At 39.7% G+C, this 27,565-nt stretch overlaps 1 protein-coding gene across 1 annotated transcript; it reads left to right on the top strand.

The window, feature by feature from the left end:
• The first annotated feature begins 681 nt into the window (after positions 1 to 681).
• Positions 682 to 27,345, top strand: ndufa10 (NADH:ubiquinone oxidoreductase subunit A10). The gene is made up of 10 exons (XM_063005591.1): positions 682 to 840; positions 4,159 to 4,327; positions 8,729 to 8,944; positions 11,836 to 11,922; positions 13,909 to 14,030; positions 14,313 to 14,392; positions 15,496 to 15,550; positions 16,853 to 16,938; positions 17,105 to 17,213; positions 27,162 to 27,345. The coding sequence occupies exons 1-10, from the start codon at positions 766 to 768 to the stop codon at positions 27,228 to 27,230; spliced, it is 1,068 nt and encodes a 355-aa protein (XP_062861661.1). The 5' UTR covers positions 682 to 765; the 3' UTR covers positions 27,231 to 27,345.
• Positions 27,346 to 27,565: the final 220 nt, after the last annotated feature.

Genomic DNA, 27,565 nt, shown 5'->3' with positions numbered 1-27,565 from the left:
AAATAAGTGAATAAGGGATTCTTCATATTTGTGACAAAGGAACATTCAGTATTTATATCTGTTTGAAATAGTTTTATTGAGAGGGTCACATCCATGGCTGGATTACTGACCGGGCCAGTGGGGCCAGCGCCCAGGGGCCCAAAACATTTTGCGATGCCTATCAACATTTATGATACAATATATTTTTTATTTCCGAGGGCCCTCCATTTTAAGGATCCTCTGACTATTAGGGACTTTGACCCCAGGGCCTCTTGGGGGCCCTAGCCATGCTTTTGGGGGCCCTAGCCATGCTTTTGGGCCCCTTATGAAAATGGATGAGGCGTTGTGGCACTGCTCTGACTTCGACTTCTGGCTATTAGGGGTCCTAGGAAAGAGGGGGGCATATTTTTAGAGGGCCCTGGTTATGAGAGCCCCTACCAGGGGGCCCTAGAGAAGAGCAGGGCATACCATTAGAGGGCCCTTGATCACGAGGGCCCCTGCTATGGGGCCCTTGACTTCCACAGAAGTCGTTTACGATGTACTCATTGTTCCAAAGTAAAGTGAATAATTATGTTTGTATATCAAAGTAACGCACATTCATTGCTTATAAAGACATACCAGCTTATAAAGATGACATACCAGCAGGTTGTGGAAGGCGCGTGTTGATGACGCAAATCTGCGCGACGTGAAGCGCTGGTCGGTCAGACTGTCTCCTTCAGTAGTGAGGGGACAGAAAGGCTTTCTCTCTGTCGGGATTAGTTATCGTTTTAGGGCTGAATTTGTAAGATGGCGTTGAGGATTGTGCGGCTGTTTGGACCCGCGGGTTCTGCTGTATTTAAAACAGGAGCGCTCTCTCACACGGTGAGTTTAATAACGCTAAACGCACACTGTACCGGCCTACAGCTCACAAACCAAGGACATCAACACTGTCAGTACCAGTAGCATGGTTAGCATGATGCTACAGCTATACACAACAACACACATAATACTCACAGAATATCGCTATACTCACACAGCACTCACATAATACTGCTATACACAACAATTCACATAATATCGCTATACTCACACAACTATTCACATAATACTCGCATAATATCTCTATACTCACACAGCACTCACAATACTCACATAATACTGCTATACACAACAATTCACATAATATCGCTATACTCACACAACTATTCACATAATACTCGCATAATATCTCTATACTCACACAGCACTCACAATACTCACATAATATCGCTATACTCACACAGCACTCACATAATACTGCTATACACAACTCACATAATACTCGCATAATATCGCTATACTCACACAGCACTCACATAATACTCACACAATACTCACATAATATCGCTATACTCACACAGCACTCACAATACTGCTATACACAACAATTCACATAATATCGTTATACTCACACAACTATTCACATAATACTCGCATAATATCTCTAGACTCACACAGCACTCACATAATACTCACACAATACTCACATAATATCGCTATACTCACACAACTATTCACATAATACTGTTATACACAACTCACATAATACTCGCATAATATCGCTATACTCACACAGCACTCACATAATACTCACACAATACTCACATAATACTCACACAGCATCGCTATACTCACACAGCACTCACATAATACTGCTATACACAACAATTCACATAATATCGCTATACTCACACAACTATTCACATAATACTGTTATACACAACTCACATAATACTCGCATAATATCGCTATACTCACACCACTCACATAATACTCACACAACACTCACATAATACTCACATAATACTCACATAATATCGCTATACTCACACAGCACTTACATAATACTCACATAATATCGCTATACTCACACAGCACTCACATAATACTCATATAATATCGCTATACTCACACAGCACTCACATAATACTCACATAATATCGCTATACTCACACAGCACTCACATAATACTGCTATACACAACAATTCACATAATATCACTATACTCACACAACTATTCACATAATACTCAGTTATACACAACTCACATAATACTCGCATAATATCGCTATACTCACACAGCACTCACATAATACTCACATAATATTGCTATACTCACACAGCACTCACATAATACTCACATAATACTCACATAATACTCACATAATATCGCTATACTCACACAGCACTCACATAATACTCACATAAGATCACTATACTCACATAATACTCACATAATACTCACATAATACTCACATAATATTGCTATACTCACACAGCACTCACATAATACTCACATAATACTCACATAATATCGCTATACTCACACACCACTCACATAATACTCACATAATATCGCTATACTCACACAGCACTCACATAATACTCACTGCTATACACAGCACTCACATAATACTGACTGTTATACACAACACTCACAATACTCACATAATATGGCTATACTCACACAGCACTCACACAATACTTACTGCTATACTCACTGGTATATACACAACTCTGCTGTATTCACTCAATACTCACTGCTGTATTCACTCAATACTAACTGCTGTACTCACAACACTTAAATTGTACTCACTGCTGTACTCACTAAACTTACTGCTGTACTCACTAAACTTACTGCTGTACTCACTACACCTACTTCTGTACAGTACTCATACAATACTTACTGCTATACTCACTGGCATGAGCACATACTTCTCTGCTATGCCCGCACAACTCGCTGCTGTATTCACTCAATACTCACTGCTGTATTCACTACACTTACTGTTATACTCACACAATACTTACTGCTATACTCACTGGTATATGCACATAACTCTCTGCTATGCTCACACAACTCACTGCTATATTCACTCAATACTCACTGCTGTATTTACTCAATACTTACTGCTGTACTCACAACACTTAAATTGTACTCACTACTGTACTCACTACACCTACTTCTGTACTCATACAATACTTACTGCTATACTCACTGGTATATGCACATAACTCTCTGCTGTGCTTACACAACTCACTGCTGTATTTACTTAATACTCACTGCTGTATTCACTACACTTACTGTTATAATCACACAATACTTACTGCTATACTCACTGGTATATGCACATAGCTCTCTGCTATGCCCGCACAACTCACTGCTGCATTCACTCAATACTCACTGCTGTACTCACAACACGTACTGTTATACTTACCTAATCCTCACGTAATACTGCCATGCTCTCACGATACTGCTATGCTCACACAATACGCACACAACACTCATCTATGCTTGCACAACTTACTGCTATATGCACACAACACTCACATAACACTTGCACAACTCTGCCATACTCACAAATTATTCACACAACACTCACACAACACTGCACTACTTACGTAATACTCACTGCCATACGCAGACAACACTGTTATGTTCACACAACTCACTGCTATACCCACTTAATACTCACACGCTACGCTATACTCCTAGAATACTCACATAAAACTGATATCACACAATACTCACTAATATACTTGCATAATAATCCATACTGACAGCTGTGCACACTGCTATACTCACCTAATCCTCACTGTTATACTTATACTCATACTCATCCACACACTACTCATTTACACTAACTGCTGTACTTACATAATACTGCAATATTTGCATTATACTCAAGTATACTTACTGCTATACTCATATAATACTCGCTCGTACTGAAATCATTTTCATTAATACTTACACAATGCTTATAAACACACCAATACTATACCTGCACAATACTTATCCATGCTTAAATAATTTTTAGTAATACTTACTTAATACTCATCTGTACTCAATGCTATACATGCATAATACTTATCAACACATAAAGAATACTCACTGCAATACATAATATCCAACTATACTCACTGCGGTGCACACATAATACCCATATATACTCACTGCAATACTCATCAATACTCTGCACAGGGGCACAGTCATGCTGGTACAGGAAAGGATGTTAAATATTTAAGCCTCTTCTATGAAGCACATAAAAAGACCTGATCTCAGTAATTTATTAAAAGTGTTCACATGCTTTTGCCCATGTCATGCATCTGTGTTGTTTGGACTGAAAAGTGCTACAGTTATAAAACATGTTATTTGTATTTAAGGCTGGGATCCACACATGCACAGTCAGAAATCTGCGATATGGATGGTGGGCATACGCTCTGGGGGAGAGAACATCTCCCAGACTGAAGGAGAGCAGCAAGATTTTCTGTATAGATGGTAACCTGGCATCTGGAAAAGGAGCACTTGCACAGAAACTGGCAGACAGACTTGGTAAGTAACACTGTAGCCCAAAGCAGGTTATAATAAATCAGGGATCAGTGTTTTTTCTATGAATGGGTGGAAATTGGAGGGTCTTTGTGATGCCCCTCTGTGATGATGTTTTAAAGCCCTAATTATTTTCTTACACTGACCATGACACAGTGATGTACCCATTTATATTGAAAGCAGTAGGGCACAGTTTGGGACGGAGCTTTTGTGAGCGCAGGTTTGCAGCGTACAGTGCATGCCAGACAAGACATTATAATGAGAAAAGTTGTTAGTTAAATAGCTTTATGGAAACAATATATATATATAACGAATGGCAGACAGAATGGAACACATTAACACAGAACAAACTTTATGAAATATGCCCTGACTTAAAAATCCACCAGAAATCATACCCAGATAAACGTAAAGATCAAGTTATCTATTCCAGATGTCGCATTGGACACACCAGCCTTACACACTCCCACTTAATAAAAGGGGAGGATGCCCTGCAATGTGAATCCTGCCAATTACGCATCACAATTAAACACATATTGACTGAGTGCCCTAAATATCAAAGGGAAAGACAAAAATTATACATAACCGGAACAATGAAAGACATTTTTAACCTTGGAAAAACAGAAAAACTTTTAAAATTCATTACAATTACTAAATTAGGAATATACATATAATATTAGAGACAACGTAACAGATACAAAACACCCACATAAACCTTTCCTGCCGTGAATATAACTCACAAGAGTAAACACGGCATTAAAAAGAAGATAAAAGAAAAAATAGCTTTATGGTTTAAATAAAAAAGTGAGGTAGCGATTGTGAGGTTGCGTTTCATTTTAGCTTAATAAGTAAGGCCCTGCCTAATTCACAGCCGTGAAAATCGTGTCATGAACCGTGAAACGAACCTTTTCTCGTGTAACATGTAGGGCTGGGTATCGCCACTAATTTCCTGGATCGATTCGATTCGATTCACAAGGTCCCGATTCGATTTCCGATTCGATTCGATTTCGATTCAACACAGTTAGGCATATTTGAGTTACATTAACAGGTTTTGTTTAAATATGTAAAGATGTTCAGAGAACGAATGTGATAATTGTACAAAGAACACTCATTATTAAAAATATTTGTGTATTTTGTTTACATAAATAATTAATCCAAAACAGAAAACAGTAACATTCATTTTTTATTATTATTTTATATGTCTGACATGCTACAACATTATAAATGTAATGTAAACATACACCTGGCTGTTGAACAGCTTATGCCAAGTTTACACTACACGACACTCTGATTAACACCTGGTCGCTGTAATGTTCACACTACACGGCTGATCGGCGATGGGGGGTTTTACACTACACCATCTATCACCAGGGGGAATCACAGGCGAGCTTCTCTGGTCTCCAAAACTACGTTTTGTCACGAAAACACACGAGAAGTGATGAAAGGTTTAATGATACCACGTCCAAACATGCACATCAACAAGTAGCGAGAGATCAAAGTTTGTGCGCTGATGAAATAAATGAATCTGAGTGGATTTGGCAACACGAGCAGCATGGCTTGATCTATAGTGAGTTGGAGGTTAATAAATATTTTGTTTTGTAGAGAACGATCAGGTCAGAAATACTGTAAAACTCGCGTGTGCTGATGTATTCTGATAGAAACTATATTACGCCCCTGAACCACCTGTTTACAACCTCTCCCCTGTGTTTCCCCTCGCTGTTTCACACATCGATCGAGAGCCGAGTTTTGATCGCGGAGCGAACACAGAGTTCCTCCCGAACCTAGCGCCGACCCGTCGCCGAGCGAAACCGAGCGAAAAAGTTGTGTAGTGGTCATAACTTGAGCTTCTGCCATGCTAAACTGATGTGCAGGTCAGATCTCGTTGCATGAAAAAACACTGGCTTGTCACGTGAAATTAAAGGGGTAACAGATTTCCGTGTGCACCGTAAAAAGGGGCGTATTTAAAAGATCGATCTCGCGATCTCTTCGATATGAATCGATATCGAATCGTTCTAATAAAGATCGATTCGAATCGAAAAATAGATTTTATAAACCCACCCCTAGTAACATGCAATTTTCTGTGAAATTTAAAATGTAAATGTATTTGCATAGCATTTAAGTGCCTCACGTTTACTGGTTAATTTGCACTATGAGGCGGTCCTAGCAGTCCTACAGCAATTCAGTTAGCAATCGCTTAGTTAAAATATCCAAGATGTTGAAGTGTGAAGCAGCTAAAAACACTACCGGGTAACTGAGTTTGTCGCTGGATGTTCTAGGTTTACATTTAACCGTTAAGGTAGGCTGTGCTGTGTTCAGTAGCTTCCATTTATTCTGTCATTTAATTTATGAGTGTAATTTAATGACTGTGGCACTTTTGTTTAAAAATCCATAAGGTGGCTTAGTGGGTAGCCCTGTCACTTCACAGCACAAGGTCCTGGTTTCGATCCCCAGGTGGAGCGGTCCGGGTCCTTTCTGTGTGGAGTTTGCATGTTCTCCCCGTGTCTGTGTGGGTTTCCTCCGGTAGCTCCGGTTTCCTCCAACAGTCCAAGACATGCAAGTGAGGTCAATTGGAGATACAAAATTGTCCATGATTGTGTTCGATATTAAACTTGTGAACTGATGAATCTTGTGTATTGAGTAATTATCTGTCCTGTCATGAATGTAACCAAAGTGTAAAATCTTAATAAATAAATACAAATCCATGAAATCTGTGATTTTTTTTGAAAAACGAGGTCTGTAAAATAAAGCACATTTTCCTTTGAATTTAGTAAGGCTCTATTAATAAGCTTTATAATTATGTAACCCATATCTGAACTCGGGACAGATGCCGTAAATCAGTATCACACTTGTACATCCAAAATACAGCCAGTAAGTAAGTCAACACCTCTTTCAATTATTAAGATCAGGTGTTTCAGTGCTGACTTTGCATAGAATCAATATATCAAATAAATTAGATGCTGCCAACTGTGATGGATTCACATCCTGTTTCCATTGGAAACAGACCAGTATAAAGAGATTAATAAATGCCACCCCCACCACCCCAGTGGAGCAATAAAGTTATACCTCGTGTAAAACTTCTAAAGCTTGTAGGTGTTGATTGGGACGTTAGTTGTTGATGTCCTGCATCCGGTGTGAATCTCTGATTAGACTTTGCGTGCGTCCTTGAAGATGCACTCAGCGATCCGTTTTCAAACCTGTACGAAAGACTGACAGTTTGATTGATAATAGTCATTGAGTTTCCGCTCAGCTCTAAACTCGGCTCACGGTAATGACTTTCTTTGATGGGTTTTAATTTCTTGTTTGCGGTTGTCGTTGCCTTTCAAAATAAAACCGGAATGAAGACGAAGCTGCTTCGTTTGCACCTAATTGCATTCGCTCGTGTAAGCAGGGATATAAAATCCACACTTGAGCGTGACACTTGAGCGACGTTTCGTCCAAGCTACGCTGCTTCTGACTCAGCTTAGGAGTTACCGGAAACATTTAAGTGAACTTGGTTAGGCCTTGTCTTGCCTCCAGACCTTTTTACTTGATTAGGATTTATACTAGGATTCATTGGTCGTTGGTCTTTCAAAACCTTCTTATCATCTAATTTTGGGCCAGAAATTGGCAGGTTGTCATTTAATAAAGTAGTTATTAGTTTCTAACTACTATTAGTCTGTCCACATCTAAAAAACACCAGTATCAAAAGCAGGCGTCGTTCTGTTCAATTCAAAACAGTGACATTGGCTTCCAGCATGCAAAACACTTGTACTGTATAGCAAAAAGTATGTGCACACTCCTCCTAGATTACAAGTTTAGATGTTTCAGCCAGAGCCCTGACCTCATTCCCACTGAATGTTTGGAATGTATAGGATCGTCAGTTGTGAGCCTGGCCTTCTTGTCCACCAGTGGCTGATTTCACAAATGCTCTTTTGACGAAATAGGCACCAGATCTTACAAAAATGATCCAAAATCTTTTAAAAAAGCCTTCCCAGACATAACAGTGCCTATGGATTTGAAAGAGTATGTCAAACAAGTGGTTATTAAATGTCTCCAGATTTTTATCATTGGATAGTTCCTGATCCTAATAATGTAACTACGGTTATCCCAGAATTGCTGAACTCTAAATGGGTTGGTTGTCACCTCACTGAGAGGGGGTCCTGGGTTTGATTTGGCATGTTTGCATGTTTGTGTGGGTTTCCTTCCCGGGACCTCCGGTTTCCTCCCATACAGAATTGTCCATGACTGTTTGACATTAAACGTGAACTAATGAATCTTGTGTAACCAGTAACTACCTGTCTTGTCACGAATGAAACTAAAAGTGTGTAAAACATTACATTTGAATCCTAACTGATAAACAAATATGGATGTTTAGTTTGTGTTTGATGTAGAGTTCGTATCTCTGATCTTGTTTCCATTGTTCACATTTAGGGATGCTCTACATGCCCGAGCCTGACGTGCACTACCTGGACAAAATGACCGATGAGAAACAACTCCTGGATTCAGCTTTCAATGGCAACTGCAGCCTTGAGAAGTTCTACAAGGATCCCAAAGCCAACGATGGCAACTCGTACCGTCTGCAGTCCTGGATGTACCTGATGAGACTGCTGCAGTACTCCAACGCCATCGAGCATCTGCTCACCACAGGTTTGGTATATGTTTTTAAATGGTCTGCAATAGGGCTGGGCGATTATGGATAAAAAATTATATCTCGATATTTTTTAGCTGAATGGCGATATACGATATATATCTCGATATTTTTTCATCCCATAAGGTAATAACAACAGGACACTTCTGAGACAAAGCTACATGTTCCAAATTTTTTACAGGCACTTTTATTAATATTCATGCTGGGAAGCTTCACACAAGAACTATTTTTCCTTAAGAAAAAAAAAACTATTGTAAGAAAAAGTTTGTAGTTTTCTAACGTCTCACCTGTCGTGTAATGTGAATTACAAATATATTGTCTGGCCCTTTAAGAATGTTAAGTGCACTATAGGGCGCAGGGAGCGAGTGTGTAGGGAAGATAACAGAAATTGACCGTTTCCGGCTGTGCTTGTGTGAGCTTGCGTGTTTTGCACTGAGCTTGTATGACATTAAAAGTAGCGTTCTCGTTAAACCCCACTCACGTTTGGACTTTATACATTGTTTTACATCAGTCGCCACAACATTAACATTTACATTAATATTTTATTTTACTGTATAGAACTCAGTTCTGTAATACAGGCAGAACTAATCGTACATGTTACTGTGTAAATATTACAATATATAATGCATTTTAATCAGCGTTCTGCTTCATGCACTTTATCATTATTTAACAGATTTATTTGTTGTTTAATTGCTGTTTGCTCCTTGTTTACTGCAGAGTTAGTTCATGCAATTTTATTAATTTTTGGATGTTTATTGGCCGAGAACAAGAAATACTATAATAGAAGATGAATAAATAAATGAGTCTCGGACGTCGGGATATCCTCCAGTATAAACTAACGTGCATGTCAGCGCGTGCATGCGCTTGTATGTTTATATTGGTTTTTGAAACGAATAACGACTCGTTTTCTTGTTTTTCAACTTTGGGATTTGAAGTGAAAAACGAAAGGTACACGGAGCTCGAAGATTTTATCTGGACTTGTTTTCGGCTTTCTCTACAGAATACATTATCGTGCTGCTCATCTGACACTTTGAATCCGAACCATCTCCAAATAATTGAGCCATTATTAGAGATGGGACGATCGATCGGCTATGAATCGGTATCGGCCGATTTTTAATCAAAATATGCTATCGGTGATCGGCGATATTTCCTAAAAGTAGCCGATCCGATCGTGTGATATATAAAGATCATGTTAAGTTAACAGCTCAGTGGATTGATCCAGACTTTGAGCTACGAAGCGCCAACCATCACATCACCATTCATCAACCATCGTACAGAAACCATCGTGAAAGCTCTTCATGACCTAAAATAACATCATTAACGTTGTGCATCATACATACGATGTAATTTTGCTGATTGTAATATTTACTTTAAAAAGATAATTCAACCCGGTCACATCTGAGTCGATTCTATCAGCACGTTATATAAACTCCTGGTTCACTTTGGTAAATCGTGAGCGGTTCTTACTTGTGATGTAGATGAGAACAGAAAACGTTACAGAGCCAATCCGAGGCAAAAGTTTATTCATTACCAAATTCGTTAGTTCAGGATCATCTGCTGAACTTTTAGCTCCTTAGACGGAACGAGTCTGACGGTCGGTTACAGATCTGTGGTAATAGCAGTTTAATTAAGCTTTTTAATGAAGCTTTTTAATGTAAGAGAGTCACACAAAATGTTCTGTAGTAGTTGGTGTTTATTTAAAACCACGACATTTAATTAATAACAGTAAACACGGAGAGATAACCGAGAAGAGAAACTTACGCTTCGCGAAAAATGACTCGTGAATCAATGAATCACTTATAGCGATACAGTGAACAAAGCGTCTCTTCTAAAGGCGCACACACACACACACACACACACGCGCGCTGCTCCGGTTTATCTTTACTGTGAGGCTCTTTTTAAGTTTATTTATTTTATTTACTGCTAACCCCCCGATCGCAATCGGCTATCGGCCGATGTCCCTGAAAGGAGATCGGAGATCGGAATCGGTGCCAAAAACCCCGATCGTCCCATCTCTAGCCATTATTATTCTTTGTACTAACCAGCTCCTCTTCGATAGCTTCTGTCATGTCTTTATGCGTCTCCATGCTATCGCTGCCTGCAGGAATTACTGGTGAAGCGGTGGGGAGGGGCGAGTTGTGGTCAGTGAGGGAGAGGGGCGGGGCAGGTGAACATGTGCAGAGACTAACTGGGAGAAGAGAAAGTCGAACTGTCGGATCTAACTGGAACGCAACATCTATATCGATATACGCGATATTGTCTTATCTTATATCGCGTATGAAAATATATCGATATATTGTAAAATCTCGATATATCGCCCAGCCCTAGTTTGCAAGCAGTCAGGAGTCCAAACTAGATTAATTACAATAGTTATTATAAGATAACAATGACAACAACTGTGAAACACCCATGAGCCAGACGTGTTTAGACATCCTTATTTCCCTGTAAAAGTATTAAGTAGGTCTCAAAAGTATTGAGAAATGGCTCCTAAGCCATATGTTAAAGTAACTTCAATAACTCGTTAATACATAAGCCAATCGTTTACTTGTTCAAACCAACATGGAAGGTTTCACCTCCCTGATTATTATTATTATTGGCCTGATGGTGGGTGGCACGGTGCCTCAGTGGGTAGCACTGTCGCCTCACAGCAAGAAGGTCCTGTGTTCAATTCCCAGGTGAACCCGGGTTCTTTTTGTGTAAAGTTTGCAAGTCCCCCCCCCCCATGTCTGCGTGGGTTTTCTCCAGGAGCTTCGGTTTCCTCCCACAGTACAAAGACATGCAATTGAGGTGAATTGAAATGTACAACCAAGGAACTTGAGTGGTGTTTGAGTCCTCATTTCAAACTTATTCTACTTGTGTACCGTTTTATCTCACTTTTTTTTTATTTCAGGCCAGGGAGTCATCCTGGAACGCTCTCCATTCAGCGATGTGGTGTTTGTGGAGGCCATGCATAATCAAGGCTACATCAGAAAGCAGTGTAAGTTCTCTTTTTCAATAAATGGGAAATTTAACATGTTCCTGTGGTCTGAAACTTGAAATGCCTGACAGAATGTAAACGGCAGAATTTCAAGCCACAGTCTGCTTTGTGAGTTATTTTCCCAGTAAAAGGATCTGTGATTGCACTGGTACTGCTTTCCAAATAGAAACACATGGTGTGCAGGGGAACAGCTGCCAGGGAGAAAAAAAAATAAATTTTGGCTTGCTGATTGTCAAACCAGTTGGTCTGATATTGTCCCATTGTATGTGTGTTAGTACAGTGGTAGTGGCTAAGGTACTGGACTAATAATCAGAATGTTGCTCGTTGAAGGCCCAGCATTGCCAGATAGCCACTGTTGGGCTCCTCTTGGGACCTTAACCTTTAGTTGTCTGCATTTATTTGGTCATAATTAGGGATGTCCCGATCCGATCTCAAAGATCGGGATCTGGGCCGATCAAGGCATTTTTTAATTGATCGGAATCGGCTTTACTAAACCCGATCTTAATCCCGATCTTTTGTGTTACGACAGCATGTCCGTTGTGTGTAAATACTTTAAATCTAAAAGTAAAACAAGTCCAACAGTGAAGTGTAACGTCTGCAGTGTGAGCGTTTCACGAGGCGGTGGGAGCAGAGCTGCGTTCATGTGTGAGAGTGTGTGTGAGTTAAGGATCACACCGGTTTACAAAACAACGTAGTGATGCACTCGCTTAATAAAGAAATAAATGCACGGTATATTCACATATTGTCGGGAGCAGAACACTTTATTAACTTCTGTTACGGTACCGAATAGCCGACAGTTGAGTCAAGCACGCTATTTCATGTTCTATGGAAGGCCTAAAGGGTCAAAACACACTCACTTCGTGTACAAACGTCCATCAAACCATTGTCACAATACAAGCACTTTAAAAACTGGCTTTCCTTCATAACAAAAGAGCCTTTCCATTTTATTTTGGTATTCAGGTTTTACTGTAATGCTTTTAAGTAACTTTTTTTTCTTATATTCAAGTTAAGCTGCTACACAGCTTTTTTTTTTCTTTGAATGTAAAGTTTAAAGTAAAACTGTAATTATCTCACTCATTTTGATTGATTTTGTAAACATTAAGCAATAGCTTGGATGCAGCATTTTTCCCTTCAGCACTGCAGAGCTGTTTAGTTGTTAAACATGTACATTGGATTAATGTGAATAACTGTAATGTACTTGAAGTGTGCACTGTGTGAACAGTATTATCTAGTTCTTATCTAGACAATATCTAGAAAATACAAGTATCGGTTTGAGAATCGGTATCGGATCGGGATCAAAATTAATAATCGGGATCGGTATCGGGAACAAAAAAACGTGATCGGGACATCCCTAGTCATAATTGTAATTTTTTTAGGATTAAAGCATCTGTAAAATGCCATAAATGTAAATATGTGTATAGTCACTGCAATACAATTTTACTGCAATTCTAAACAGAATTGAATCGATGTAATTGTTTTGAACAGTAACAGTGCCTTTGGTTTTGGCTAGTTTGGTGTGGAGGAGCTCCAGCAGTCTACACAGATCCCTGACCTCATTCCCACTGAACCCCTTTGGAGTGAATCAGTTTGTCAGTTATAACCTTGGCCTTCTTGTCCAACACCTGTATTACAAATGCTCTTTTGACTGAATAGGCACAGGTTGTCACAGAAACAGTACAGAATCCTTTGAAAAGCCTTCCCATACATAGTATTTTAAATCCATAAATTTGAAATAGTATGTCCAATAAGCCAGTGGTCATATAATGTCTCCTGATTTTTATTATTAGATAGAAGCTGTTCCATCAAGCAGCCCTTTTTTTAAAGGGGTTTATTTAATGACATGATCTTACACGATCACTGTGCTCCTACGCTTCATATTTAGCTGTGTTAGAAATGGGATAAACAACACACCATCTAATTAATAAAGCAATTTAATGAGCTGTAAAGAACTGTGAGTTTTTTTTTTTTTTCTCTTATCTCCTACAGGTGTGGATCACTACAATGAGATCAAGAACATCAGTCTCTGTGAGTTTTGGGCTCCTCATCTGGTCATCTATGTGGACACTCCTGCTGAGGAAGTGCAAAAAAAGCTTAAAGCGTCTGGAAAGGTGTGGAAACATTCATATTTTCATTTCATTTACCATTGCTGTATTCTGGTTTGAGTCACAGTGGGTCTGGCTTTCTCAAACTCACTAAGCTCTATGCGGTAACACATCCCAAGCAGGACACCAATTCACCCCCCCGCCATGATATTCAGTTGACGGCAAAATTAATAACTCTTGACAGTTGTATGAACAGTTCTATGTGTTTAACACACTGAAACCGTCTACTATAGACTCAAGAATTGTAAATGCAGCAATTGTAACCGTGCTCTTTCTCTTTATTTACAGCCATATCTCCAGAACGTATCCCTTCCCTACCTTAAGAGCATTGAGACTGCGTACAAACAGACCTTCCTACCCAAGATAAGGTAAACTCGTTTGTAAATCTTGTCTGTCCGTAAGAAAGCAACAGTTATGCACTTAAAATATGGCACACATAGAAAGTAAAAAAATATGTGCTTCCAGCTCACAATTAGCAAAACACCTGCTAAAATTGTGCACACATTCTTCTCTGCAGTGTTACATGCACAAACTTTTTTATGCTTGGAAGAGTAACTGAAAGAAAACTTTACATGCAACCCCATCACAAAAGAAATATACAAAACACATGCAAATATGAAAGCCATGAAACTAAGGCTGAATTCGGCTAATCTGAAGCACACATCAAAATCCACCTGGACTTCCTTTAGGAAATTAAGCTGAGGCTGTTGGAATCTGCCTCAGTCTTATCTTGAAGATTAAAAAAAAAAAGATGTGGGAAGATCCTAACATCCTAGAAAGCCCAAGAATACATTTACGGTTATAGAATTTTTAAAAAACGTTAACCTAATTTTCTGGATTACCTGAATCTTTTGATAATATTATGTATGGTAGATGGTGAAACCTTAATTATTTGCAATCTTTTATTGGGAAAATGTGCATTTGAGCTGATTCTTTCATTAAGTTTGGAACAAAGCGGTGAACCCTGACCCATGTTCTTCTTGTGAGATGTTTTAAAACAGTGCAAGTCAGTTTTTTCGGTAAATATTTCACTCTTATTCTGCTCCTGGCACAACTTTTTAAAAGTGTGTTGTGTTGCAGGCATATTTTTTTCTGTCTGTTAAATAAAGGTTTGAGAGAATTAAGAACTAACATTTCTTTTCCAGAAATTAGGTTTGCACATAAGCAGAATAAATAATGTTTTAAAAGGTTTGGTGCTGAATGTGTTTACTTGATTTAATGTTAAAAAATCAACAATCAACAAGACTTACATTTTGCATGCAACTGTAGATATTATTATTGCACACTGTGTCCTTTTTTAAGATGTAGAGCACCACATTTATTTGGTTTGTAATTCACTTTCACATTTACTCACATTTAACAAGTGAATGTTTGTTAGACAGTGATGGCGAGGTGGGTGACTCTGTGTCCTTGTTTGTCAGACACCCGACATACTTTGCTTTCAGTTCTAACACCCTGAACTTTGTTTCAGTGAGGAGGCGGAGGTGCTCGCTTATGATTCAACTCAATCTCAGGATATTGAGAGGGTAACGACCAAAAATTCAGACACATGCATTTTCTACTATTTATTATAAATCCAATGCAAAAAATACACTGCATGACCAAAACATTATGTATTAACATTATGCCTCTTGCTTTGTGCGCTGACCTGCGGCCAAGTGTTGCCTCGTGTAATTTACTTAATTTTATCATTAATGAATGATTTAGCGCTCGGTCTTGGTCGGCGCAGCCAGTCGTGTCTGTACAGACACCCGACTGGTTGATAGCACAGTTTTCCCTTTTCCACCCATGCTCCCTGCACAGGCGCCTCTATCCGCCAATCAGGGTCCTTACACAGCGTTTGATGACCCCACCCACATATTCCGGTCATCCCTCCCTGCAAGCACTGCCAATTATACCCGCTAGATGGCGCCCAGCCGCCCGGTGGCAACGCTGGGTTTCGAACCGAGAAGTTGAGAATCTCGGCGCTGGTGTGCTAGCAGAATACCCTGCTGCGCCACCTGGGCGCCTTACTTAATTTCATTATAAATTAAAGATTTCGAGCTCGCTCTTGGTCGGCGCAGTGGTCTGTTACTCTAGCGTCTTTGACCAGCTAGCAGAGGCCACGAATGCAACAGTGCATGAGGGATCTCTTCAACTGTCCTTCCCAACAGACACATCCAGTCGTGTCTGTACAGACGCCCGGCTGGTTGACGGCACAGCTGAGATTCAAACTTTGCAAACTTAGACCGCTGTGCTGCCCGAGTACTAACAGGTGTACAAAATTATTTAAGAAATGATGCGGATGCTTTGGTTGCAAATCTCACCTGAGCTATCAGCCATCCTGGCATCTACAGATTGGTACCCTGTCAATAGTATTCTTGCCTTGCGGCCAGTGTTTCTCTGTGGAATTAAATTATTTAAAGTAAATAATTCAGAAATAAAGGTTCACGATTTAAGTTTAACTTTGTCATTCCACTGTACACCAAGGCGCATAGAAGAACGAAATTACGTGCATTGGGAGCAGATTTTAAATAGAGAGCATACTGTATATAAAATAGATACATCAATAGTTACATATTACTGTTACACAATAATTACTGTACATTATTATCTTGCACATTAAGTTATTGCACATTACACTGTTGCATATTAATATACTGCATAAATGATTTACCCTTTAAATAAATATGCATCAGAATTAGTTTATTTTGTTCAGGAGTCTGATGGCAGTCGGGTAGAAGCTATTTAAGAGGGGTGTCCACTTAGTTTTGGCCATAAAGTGTATTTTATTGTTCTTCTTTGTACCTGTGTCTGATGTGTAAGACCTCTATGAATACTGTTTCTAGATTGCGGAGGATATCGAGTATCTGAAGTTTGAAAAGGGCCCGTGGTTGGAGCAGGATGACGTCACATACCATCACATGAGAATTCTGTGAGTGTTTGATTTCATCACTAACATGTACAAAAGGATCAGTAATGGCATATATGATTAGAACTCAATAATTACGATGGGTGTCCACATATTTTTGGCCACATGGTTTCTAGAGTTAAAATTCCGTCTCATCTGTGTATTTTTCCCACCTTGTGTGTGTGTGCAGGGTGGAAGACAAACAGAGGGTGGCCAATATGACCTGCATCCCCAGATACATCCCCGAGGTCACCATCGGCGCTCACGAGTTCGACAAAGGCTACTACTCATTCAAATCGGTACGTGCACGCTGAACACGTTGACGCGAGAGAGTGTATGGGGGCTCGATGGGATGGATGGATGGTCACCTTCATTAACTCGGTACTTTACTGAAGTAGCTCGAGCTAAGCTACAGGGAGGGTGGAGGAACTGGAGCAGAAACACAGCAGCCCTTTAAAGTCCTTGAAAGTTAATTTGGGTGAAGAAAACAATCAGGATGGAAGTTCTGGGAGATTAATAGGGATTTTTGTTAGACCTTCTGTCATTAGGTGCAACTGATTGCATGTTCTTTGCTGGATTTTAATAAGTTCATATAGCCTTTATCTTCATCTTACCGTAGCTGGTTTCGCTTGGACTGGACTCACTCACTCGCTCACTTTCTTAACCGCTTATCCAATTAGGGCCGCGGGGGAGTGCTGCAGCCTATCCCAGCTTTTCAATGGGCGCAAGGCACACAGTAACACCCTGGACGGGGCGCCAGTCCATCGCAGGGCAGATGCACACACACACACACACTCGCACACCCATTCACCTATAGGGCAATTCAGTGTCTCCAATTAACCTGACTGCATGTTTTTGGACTGTGGGAGGAAACCGGAGCTCCCGGAGGACACCCACGCAGACATGGGGAGAACATGCAAACTCTGCACAGAAAGGACCCGGACTGCCCTGCCCGGGGATCGAACCCAGGACCTTCTTGCCGTGAGGCTTGGACTGGACTAGTTGATTAAAAATGAGTGGAAAACACAGTTAAATAAGGATCATTTGAACGGTTACACCAAAATAGAAAAATCTGAATGGGCAGTGGTAGCTTAGTGATTAAGGCACTGGACTAGTAATCATAGGGTTCATAGGGTTGCCATTTCAAGTCCCACCAGCAGGGTTTTTAAAACTCTGGGTCGCAAAGTAAACTTGTACATGAGTAGTAAACCTCCCCTTTTGGAGGCTTTACGTTACAAATATTACAATTATAATTATAATACAGTGGACCCTTGACTTACTAATTTAATTGGTTCAGAAGGGCTGTTCTTAAGTCAAATTGTTCATTAGTTAAATCTATTTTTCCCGTAAGAAATAATGTAAACAGAATTAATCCGTGCCAGACCTCCCAAACCACCCCCTTACCTAACCTCTCTGTCTTAAATGGTCTTTTTTGTTAAAAATACAAGTATATTTCCCTTAAATCTTAAATTCTAGAATAGACATTCCTGTAATAAACAACAATTCACAGTAGTACAGTACATAAAACACACATCACATTTCATACCATACAAAATAATACACCATAATAATACACCATAATACATTTTCTTCTTTTTTTTTAATAAAATGTATCTACCAGAAACAACAATAACTCATATATTTCTCTATTATCTCCTTTATTTTAATAGTATTGTATTTTGTAGGTGTAATTGCACGAAAGAAAGAATACTTTACTCAGCGATTTCCTTCTTCTCTCTCACTCACTGTTTTCTCTGTCTGATACACTGATGGCTACTGGCAGGAGTAATTATTCAACACAACAAATAGTGATAGATTTGTTCATTTTCTCAGCACTAAGCTTCCTCTGCACATTCTTTGGGGACATTTTAATATTGAATTTTACAAAATATAAAGAAAACATTGGAAATACACCATCCGCTGTCCGAATGTTCACTCACTGTATGTATATGTGTGTAGATAGATAGATAGATAGATAGATAGATAGATAGAGGCATGGTGGCTTAATGGGTAGCACTGTCGCCTCACAACAAGAAGGTCCTGGGTTTGATCCCCAGGTGGGGCGGTCCGGGTCCTTTCTGTGCGGAGTTTGCATGGTGTCCGCGTGGGTTTCCTCCGGGTGCTCCGGTTTCCTCCCACAGTCCAAAAACATGCCACCAGGCTAATTGGAAACACTGAATTGTCCTATAGATACCTAGCCGCTAGATGCACAAACCAGTGCATTGTAGTGCCGGTCCCAAGCCCGGATAGATAGGTTGTGTCAGGAAGGGCATCCGGCGTAAAAATTGTGCCAAATCGATGCGCGGATCGTGATCTGCCGAGAGCCGACCCCGCAACCAAACGGGATAAAGGCCAAGGAGAAGAAGAGAGGAAGAAGAGAGACAGAAGAGAGACAGAAGAGAGACAGAAGAGAGACAGAAGAGAGACAGAAGAGAGACAGAAGAGAGACGGTTGGAGTGAACTTGTTCGTGACATCACGTGTTTCTTGAATTTCTGTTCGTAATCCGAAATTTGTTCGTTACATTAAGTTGAAAAAGATCGCTCGTAACCCGAAATGTTCGTATGGTAAACCGTTCATAACTCAAGGGTCCACTGTACAACATATTCAAACAACTTCAACAACAAATTCAACAACAACTTCAACAACAAATTCAAACCCTGAGCCGTTTGGCAGGAAGTGCCTTTTAAGATAGTTTAAGGGGAATTTGTGTCCATTTAGTCCAAAGAGCATTTTCAAGCTCAGCCACTTACTCTCCTAATTATCCAATTTAGGTCTTAGACACACCCGTTTCTAACAGGTGTAACAGAGGACTGCTGTTTTCTCTGTGTTCTGTGCACAAAGCATGGTCTGTAACGACCTGACGAATTAGCACAATTTCTCATACACACTCCAAAATTTTGAGAGGAAGAAGAAATCAGGCTATATAGTTTAGCTAAAGTGTTTATTATTAGGTTACTGTGCTAAAGTAAAGGAAACCTCAGTTCCTAAAGCAACAAAATACCATGGCCTTTTATTTTTTTTTATTGCCGATATTAACTTGTTAACGGCACTTGTTCAATATTGCTGCAAGTGATTCGGTGCCATTATATTTGCTCGAAAAACATTCAGACCTGACCTTTAAGCTGGCGCACTCAGAGAATGGCTTTTTTTTTTGCAGGCTCCATCTCCACTGTTGAGTCTATATTACGCTATTGGATGTTTCCGACTGACATTTAATTCAACGCAGAACTTGCAATTGCGATGCCTGAGAAGGGCAGTGGGTATGTGAAATGTACGCGGTGCTGAGAGGTTTTTTTTTTTTTGTAATTTGTACACTCCAGTCAGAAGCTCAGCTCTGTTTCAGCTGTTTGTTTATCTGAAATACCAGGAAGAACATTTTCACAAGCTGAGAATAGGCATTTGTAAGGAATGGCAGTCTATTAAGCTAGCCCAGCAATGCTAAGACTTGGGTTTAAGTCTTAATAGTACGACCTTTCAGTCAGGCGCTTTACAGATACAATTGGTTGTATCTGATCAAGGGAAATACTGCTAATCTTTTTCTTTTTCTTTTTAAATCAATAATCAATGAATTTAATATCAACATGTGTTTGTGCCTTATTTCAGTAAATTCTTTTTAACCTTTACCCGTCCAATTACATTTTTCGACCACCATCAGAAATACCAATAAATTGCTAAAAAGCTACAGGGAGGACGCACTTCCGTACATGTAATTTGTGTTTTGGAGCGGTATGGGCCAGCAGCAATGGCCAGTGGATAAATATGTAGGGAGTTCCCCTCAGGTTGCAGCGACGTTTTGGTCCAAGCCAGTGGGGCTGGCAGTAAGACAGGAAAAGGTTAATGTAGTAGATTAGGGTGGGTAGCACTGTCGCTTCACAGCAAGGAGGTCCTGGTGGGTTCGGTTCCACCCAGAAACACTATGCACTAGACTGGAGTACTCTGGACAGGGTGCCAATCCATCACAAGGCCTCTGTCATTCATGATATGTAATAAAAATAGATTCATTAAAAAAAATCCAGGGTTGGAATTACTAGGGATTGAACCCTATTGGCTGGTCTGGTGTCTACATGTCTACATTGTTGCTATATTTAGTGCTAGTACTGATGTAAAGCAATATGAGCTAGCTGAAAATGCAGGTTTTTGTTTATAGACAAGGGAATTCTATAGTTAATTTAGTTTATTTTCATGTAGTTTTACTACATGTTTTACCACTGCTTTATCCTAGTCTGGGTCAAAATGGGTTTGTTTCCACCGAGAAACACTAGGCACAATACAGGAGTACTCTTCACTATGGAGGGTGCCAATTCATGACAAGGCTTCCATTGTTTGATATATAATAAAAGTAGGTTCATTTAAAAAAATTATAAAAATCCAGGGTTGGAATACCTAGGGATCGAACCATATTGGCCGGTCTGGTGTCTACATACAGACATGATTGGTCGTCTGAGGAGGTGGGGAATGTAGATGTGTTGGGATCCTGTCTGGTTTGTTACTGCGTTGCACTCAGTGATACCAGAAAAGCCAGACCCACCATGTCTCTGACCAGGATAGAGAAAAAATAAAATCAACACGATTGTTTTTACTAGTTTTCAACAATATATATATATTTTTTACTATATTTAGTGCTTTATTGCTAGATACACCGATCAGCCATAATATTAAAACCACCTCCTTGTTTCTACACTCACTTCATTTTATCAGAGCACTTTGAAGTTCTACAATCATTGACTGTAGTCCATCTGTTTCTCTACATACTTTTTTAGCCTGCTTTCACCCTGTTCTTCAATGGCCAGGACCCCCACAGGGCCACCACAGAGTAGGTATTATTTAGGTGGTGGATCATTCTTAGCACTGCAGTGACACTGACATGGTGGTGGTCTGTTAGTGTGTGTTGTACTGGTATGAGTGGATCAGATACAGCAGCGCTGCTGGAGTTTTTAAACACCTTACTGTCACTGCTGGAATGAGAATAGTCCACCAACCAAAAATATTCAGCCAACAACGCCCCGTGAGCAGCGTCCTGTGACCACTAATGAAGGTCTAGAAGATGACCAACTCAAACAGCAGCAATAGATGAGCGATCGTCCCTACACAGCTACAAGGTGAACCAACTAGGTAGTAGTGTCTAATAGAGTGGACAGTGCGTGCACACAGTATTTAAAAACCCTGATCCACTCATACCAGCACAACACACACTAACACACCACCACCATGTCATTGTCGCTGCAGTGCTGAGAATGATCCACCACCCAAATAATACCTGCTCTGTGGTGGTCCTGTGAGGGTTCTGACCATTGAAGAACAAGGTGAAAGGAGGCTAAAACAGCGTAGAGAAACAGATGGACTACAGTCAATAATTGTAGAACCTCAAAGTGCTTCTATATGGTGAGTGGAGCTGATAAAATGGACAGTGAGTGTAGAAACAAGGAGGTGGTTTTAATGTTATGGCTGATCAATGTATACTGTTATATTGAGGGATATGAGCTTCAAGAAAAATCGACTGTTATTTTATACGTTTATTTTCATGTAATAAATTATTTATATTTTTCAGTCCTGGTCTTTATTATTCACACTTGAAGAAAATCTTTGTAATAGTGAACCAGCATTGTGAACTGCAGCTAGTCTTAATTTGTACGGTGGTGTAAAACACCCCCCCACTTCTCACGTCTTTTATTTATGTACTCTTATTTACTTTATCCTATTTTCTTGTCACAAGTTTTATCTTCTCAATTTATGTGGCGTGTAGAATGAAGTAGCTGCTGCACGTTATTGCTAATAGAGATCCTAATAAAACAATAAAATCCAGGACTGGAGGAGAGAGGCTTGGGCTGCACAAGGCGCTTCACCAATAAACTCCCTCACTGGACAGCAGCAATTTAGAAGGTGCTATTTTCAGCCTTGGATTAATACCGTATTCTCTCTAGATCAAGCTGTCAGTGGGCTTTCCCATTAAAAATCCTTCCTTCTTACCGGCTTGATCTGTGTTGACGAAAGCGGCCCAGGGAGGCCATTCGTCTCGACTTCATGGAGCACTTGGGAAAAGATGAGGGCCATTGTGAACTTGTGCTTACGCCCGTGGGAAAAAGAGTTTATCTTCTTTTATTGCCAGACTGCTGAGTCCACAATGGGAATTTAATACTCCAGCTGGCAGTCCTCACACTTATGATTTTTTTTTTTTTGCTTTACTCAGGCTGAAGGTTCCAGGAAACCCTATTTTACTTTTCTTTCACTCAGTAGTAGCATTTTTAGGATATGAAATGCAGATATGTATACGTGTGGGGACACCTGACCATAAGCTTGTTGGATATCCTATTCCATCATGGAGATTAGACAGTAATATGGGTTTCCTTCCAAGCCCATTGCAGCTTTTACAGCCTCAAGCAAGATTTTAGCAAGAGTCTTTATTTTTGTGGCCAATCAGCACTAATTTATTAAAAAAAAATCTTCCACAGGGTTGAGATCAAAGCTCCGTTCAGGCCACTAAGGTTTTTTAACACCAAATTTATAACTATGTCTTTATGGACCTTGTTTTTTTAGCATAGGAGCACAGTCCTGCCCAAACATAAGTCTTCATCAACCTCAATTCCACTAAACACCTTTAAAATAAGTTGGAACGTTGACTGCCTTCTTTGATTGCCTAAGTTAAGCCGCCTTGTTTAACATCATTGCTGAGTATAGGGGGCTTTGTGGTTGAGGGCTCAATCCCCACCACCAAGCAGGCTCTATTGGACCCTTGAGCTTCACCTTTCAGAGACAAACAGAAAGTTGCTGTGTTTAAAATTGCACAACACCTACTGAATAGTGTAAACTAATCAGTGCACTAGGGCGGCATGGTGGCTCGGTGGGTAGCACTGTCGCCCCACAGCAAGAAGGTCCTGGGTTTGATTCCCAGGTGGAGTGGTCCAGGTCCTTTTTGTGTGGAGTTTGCATGTTCTCCCCGTGTCTGTGTGGTTTTCCTTCAGGCGGTTTGGTTTCCTCCCACAGTCCAAAGACATGCAAGTGACGTGAATTGGAGATACAAAATTGTCCAGGACTGTGTTCGATATAACCTTGTGAACTGATGAATCTTGTGTAATGATCTTGTGTCATTAATGTAACATAATATTATAAAATATAATATAATAATATAATAAAATATAATCATATAATAAAACATAATAATATAATAAAACATATTATAAAATATAATATAATAATATAATAATGTAATAAAATATAATAATATAATAAAACCTAATATAAAATATAATATAATAATACAATAAAACAATATTATAAAATATAATATAATAATACAATAAAATATAATAATATAATAGAACATATAATAAAACAATAATGAAATAAACTATTATGAAATATAATATAATAATATAATAAAATATAATATAATAAAACATAATAATATAATAAACCATAATATTATAAAATATAATATAATAATAATAATAATAATAAGTTAAACTTATATAGCGCCTTTCTCAATGCTCAAGGACGCTTTACAACATTTTACAATACAATACAATACAATACAATACTTTTACAATACAATACAAAAACTATGAAAAATGCTCAGTAAAGAGAAGTGTTTTAAGCAAAGATTTGAAAATAGTGAGGGAAGACGCAGAGCGGAGAGCCGGAGGAAGGGAATTCCAGAGGCGAGGGGCAGCACAGGTGAATGAACGGCCACCCATAGAAGCCCGCTTGAACCTGGGTACAGCCAATAAGTCAGAGTCAGAGGACCTAAGACTGCGACAGGGAGAGTGATACGTTAGTAAGTCAGCTAAATATACCGGGGCCAGGCCATGTAGCGCTTTAAATGTAAGTATAAGTAATTTATATTTAATTCTCAAAGAGATAGGTAACCAGTGCAGCTTAGCCAGTACAGGTGTAATATGGTCATATTTTTGGGAAAATGTAAGGATCCGAGCAGCAGTATTTTGGATACGTTGGAGAGGGCGGAGGGTTTTGGCAGGAAGCCCATATAAAATTGAATTGCAGTAGTCAAGCCGGGAGGTGACTAGAGCATGGACCAGAGTCTCAGCAGAGTCTTGTGAAAGCAAAGGACGAAGGCGAGAGATATTGCGCAAGTGAAAATAGGCAGATTTGGAGACCGATGCTAAGTGGGAGTCAAAGGAAAGGTGAGAATCGAAAAGGACACCAAGATTACGAGCACAATTTGAGGGACAGATGGCAGTGGAACCAATATTAAAAGTCACATCAGAGAGAGTAGAGACAGCAGATTTCGGACCAATAAAAAGAAACTCAGTTTTCAGAGCATTAAGCATTAAGTAATTATTATGAAGCCAGGAATGTAACTTTTGTATGCAACTGGTAAGCGAGGGGGGAGGCACAGGGTCAGAGGGTTTGAAGCTAATATATAGTTGAGTATCGTCAGCATAGCAATGAAAGCTCAGACCAAACTGGCGTACAAGGGGGCCAAGAGGGAGCATGTAGATGGTGAAGAGGAGGGGTCCAAGGACCGATCCTTGAGGAACACCTTGTGGAACCGGAACGGTAGCAGATGAGTGGTGACCAATACGAACAAATTGACACCTGCCGGTGAGATATGACTTAAACCAGGAGAGAGCCGTGTCCATGAGACCAATCTCAGACAGGCGTGCCAAGAGAATGTTATGATTAATTGTGTCGAATGCTGATGAGAGATCAAGTAGGAGGAGGATAGAGACAAGACCGTTGTCAGAGGCAAGAAGAAGATCATTTATAACACGAATTAGGGCAGTTTCAGTACTATGTTTAGAACGGAAACCTGACTGAAAGATTTCAGATAAATTATTAGCATCAAGGTAGTCGAGCAGCTGGGAGGCTACAACTCTTTCTAGAATTTTAGCGAGGAATGGAAGGTTGGAAATGGGTCTAAAATTGCTGAGAATGGACTGGTCTAAACCGGGTTTCTTAATGACAGGGGTGACAGCAGCAAGTTTCAAGCCATCAGGAACCAATCCAGAGCTAAGTGAAAGATTGACAATGTGGGAGATGGGAACAGATAAAGTAGCACAGCAGAGTTTGAGAAGGGCAGTAGGAGCAGGGTCAAGGAAAGAGGTGGCAGATTTCGATGTAGATATAATTCTCTCAATGGTACCAGCGTCAACAGTGGAGAAGCACGGAAATGAGCAAGAGGATAGAGAAATGTAAGAACCAGATATAGTGGAGATAGATTCCGAAGTGGAAAGTTCACTATATATGCCCGACACTTTATCTTGAAAGAAAGTGAGAAAAGAGTTACAGAGATCCGACGACGCAGTGACAGAGTTAGATGGGGGACACAGAATCTTTTTAACAATAGAAAAAAAGTCTAGACGAGTTATTGCCAGCTTTTTTGAACTCAGAAGTAAGGTAGCTAGATCGAGCAGCATTTAAAGCTGCTTTATAATTGGCCAAGTGGTCCGCGAGCGCCAAGGCATGAACCTGCAGCGACGTTTTCTTAAACAGACGTTCAAGCCGTCGGCCCTGGGTTTTTAAGGTTCGAAGCTCAGGAGTATACCAGGGAGAGGAGTGAGAGGAGGGGACAACCCTAGTTTTAACAGGAGCAAGCATTAATAAAATGTAATATATAATATAATGTACTGTAATAATAAAATATTATATATATATATATATATATATATATATATATATATATATATATATATATATATATATATATATATATATATATATATATATAATAAGATAAATAAATATACTATATTCGTTTTTTTCTTTCAGTTGCGCCCATATTTAGGGGTCACCACAATGGATCATTGTTTTTAAAATATTAAATATAAATGATAATTATAATCTAGAGCTGATGGAAGGTCTTTATTTGTAATATATACATGTACACATGTACAGTACAATTAAATGTTTTGTCCTGCATTTGCCATCTTTTTTGGAAGCTGGGGTCAGAGCGCAGGGTCAGCCATCGTTTGCCGCCCCTGGAGTCGAGAGGCTTAAGAACCTTGATTAAGTGCCCAACAGTGGCTGCATAGCAGAGTCAAGATTCAAACCCACTACCTTCCAACTGGTTACCCACAGCTCTACCCACTAGGCTACCACTGTTCCGAACATACATCATATGATAAAACAAATTAAATCAAGATGCATTACGTTTCATAATCGCAGCATGGCAGCCAAAATGGCAATCGTGTTGAGTTGTGAGGTGCCTGAAGAATTCTGTAAATGTCATAAAGACCTGCAGGAATTGTTTGTGTCGCCTTTTCTGACCATGTCGGTTTCTTTTTCTCAGCTTCCTGGAAAGAAATACGCTGAGGGTTACAATGAAGACGCAGGAGACAAAGGCATCTGGCTGAAGTGAGAAGCTTACCTGAGAAGACAGTGAGCAGGAGAGAGAAGATAAAAACAGATTCTATATTCAGCTCATCAGCTGATCAACCTCTGTACATTTAATAATAAATCACCTCTTTAAAATACTGTTAATATTTTTATTCTTTAGTTTTTGTTTTGTTTATGCATTTTCTCCCTTTTTCTCTCGACTTTTTAGCACGTCCAATTCCATGATTGCGTCACGCTTCCTCTCCACTAATGCCGAACCCCGCTCTGACTTGAGGAGAACGAAGCTAACCCACTCCCCCTCTGACACATGGGCAGCAGCTGTATGCATTTTGTCACCCACACTAGGCGAGTGCATAT

The sequence above is a fragment of the Trichomycterus rosablanca genome, chromosome 12, assembly GCF_030014385.1.
Source record: "Trichomycterus rosablanca isolate fTriRos1 chromosome 12, fTriRos1.hap1, whole genome shotgun sequence".
In the NCBI taxonomy this organism is placed as follows: domain Eukaryota; kingdom Metazoa; phylum Chordata; class Actinopteri; order Siluriformes; family Trichomycteridae; genus Trichomycterus; species Trichomycterus rosablanca.
This window is presented reverse-complemented; position numbering and strand designations above follow the sequence as displayed.

Excerpts from the sequence above, each read along its gene's own strand:
- ndufa10 (XM_063005591.1), top strand. The coding sequence starts at position 766 with ATGGCGTTGAGGATTGTGCGGCTGTTTGGACCCGCGGGTTCTGCTGTA. Across the intron at positions 14,393-15,495 it reads ACCTTCCTACCCAAGATAAG|TGAGGAGGCGGAGGTGCTCG; the intron begins GTAAACTCGTTT and ends ACTTTGTTTCAG. Across the intron at positions 15,551-16,852 it reads AATCTCAGGATATTGAGAGG|ATTGCGGAGGATATCGAGTA; the intron begins GTAACGACCAAA and ends TACTGTTTCTAG.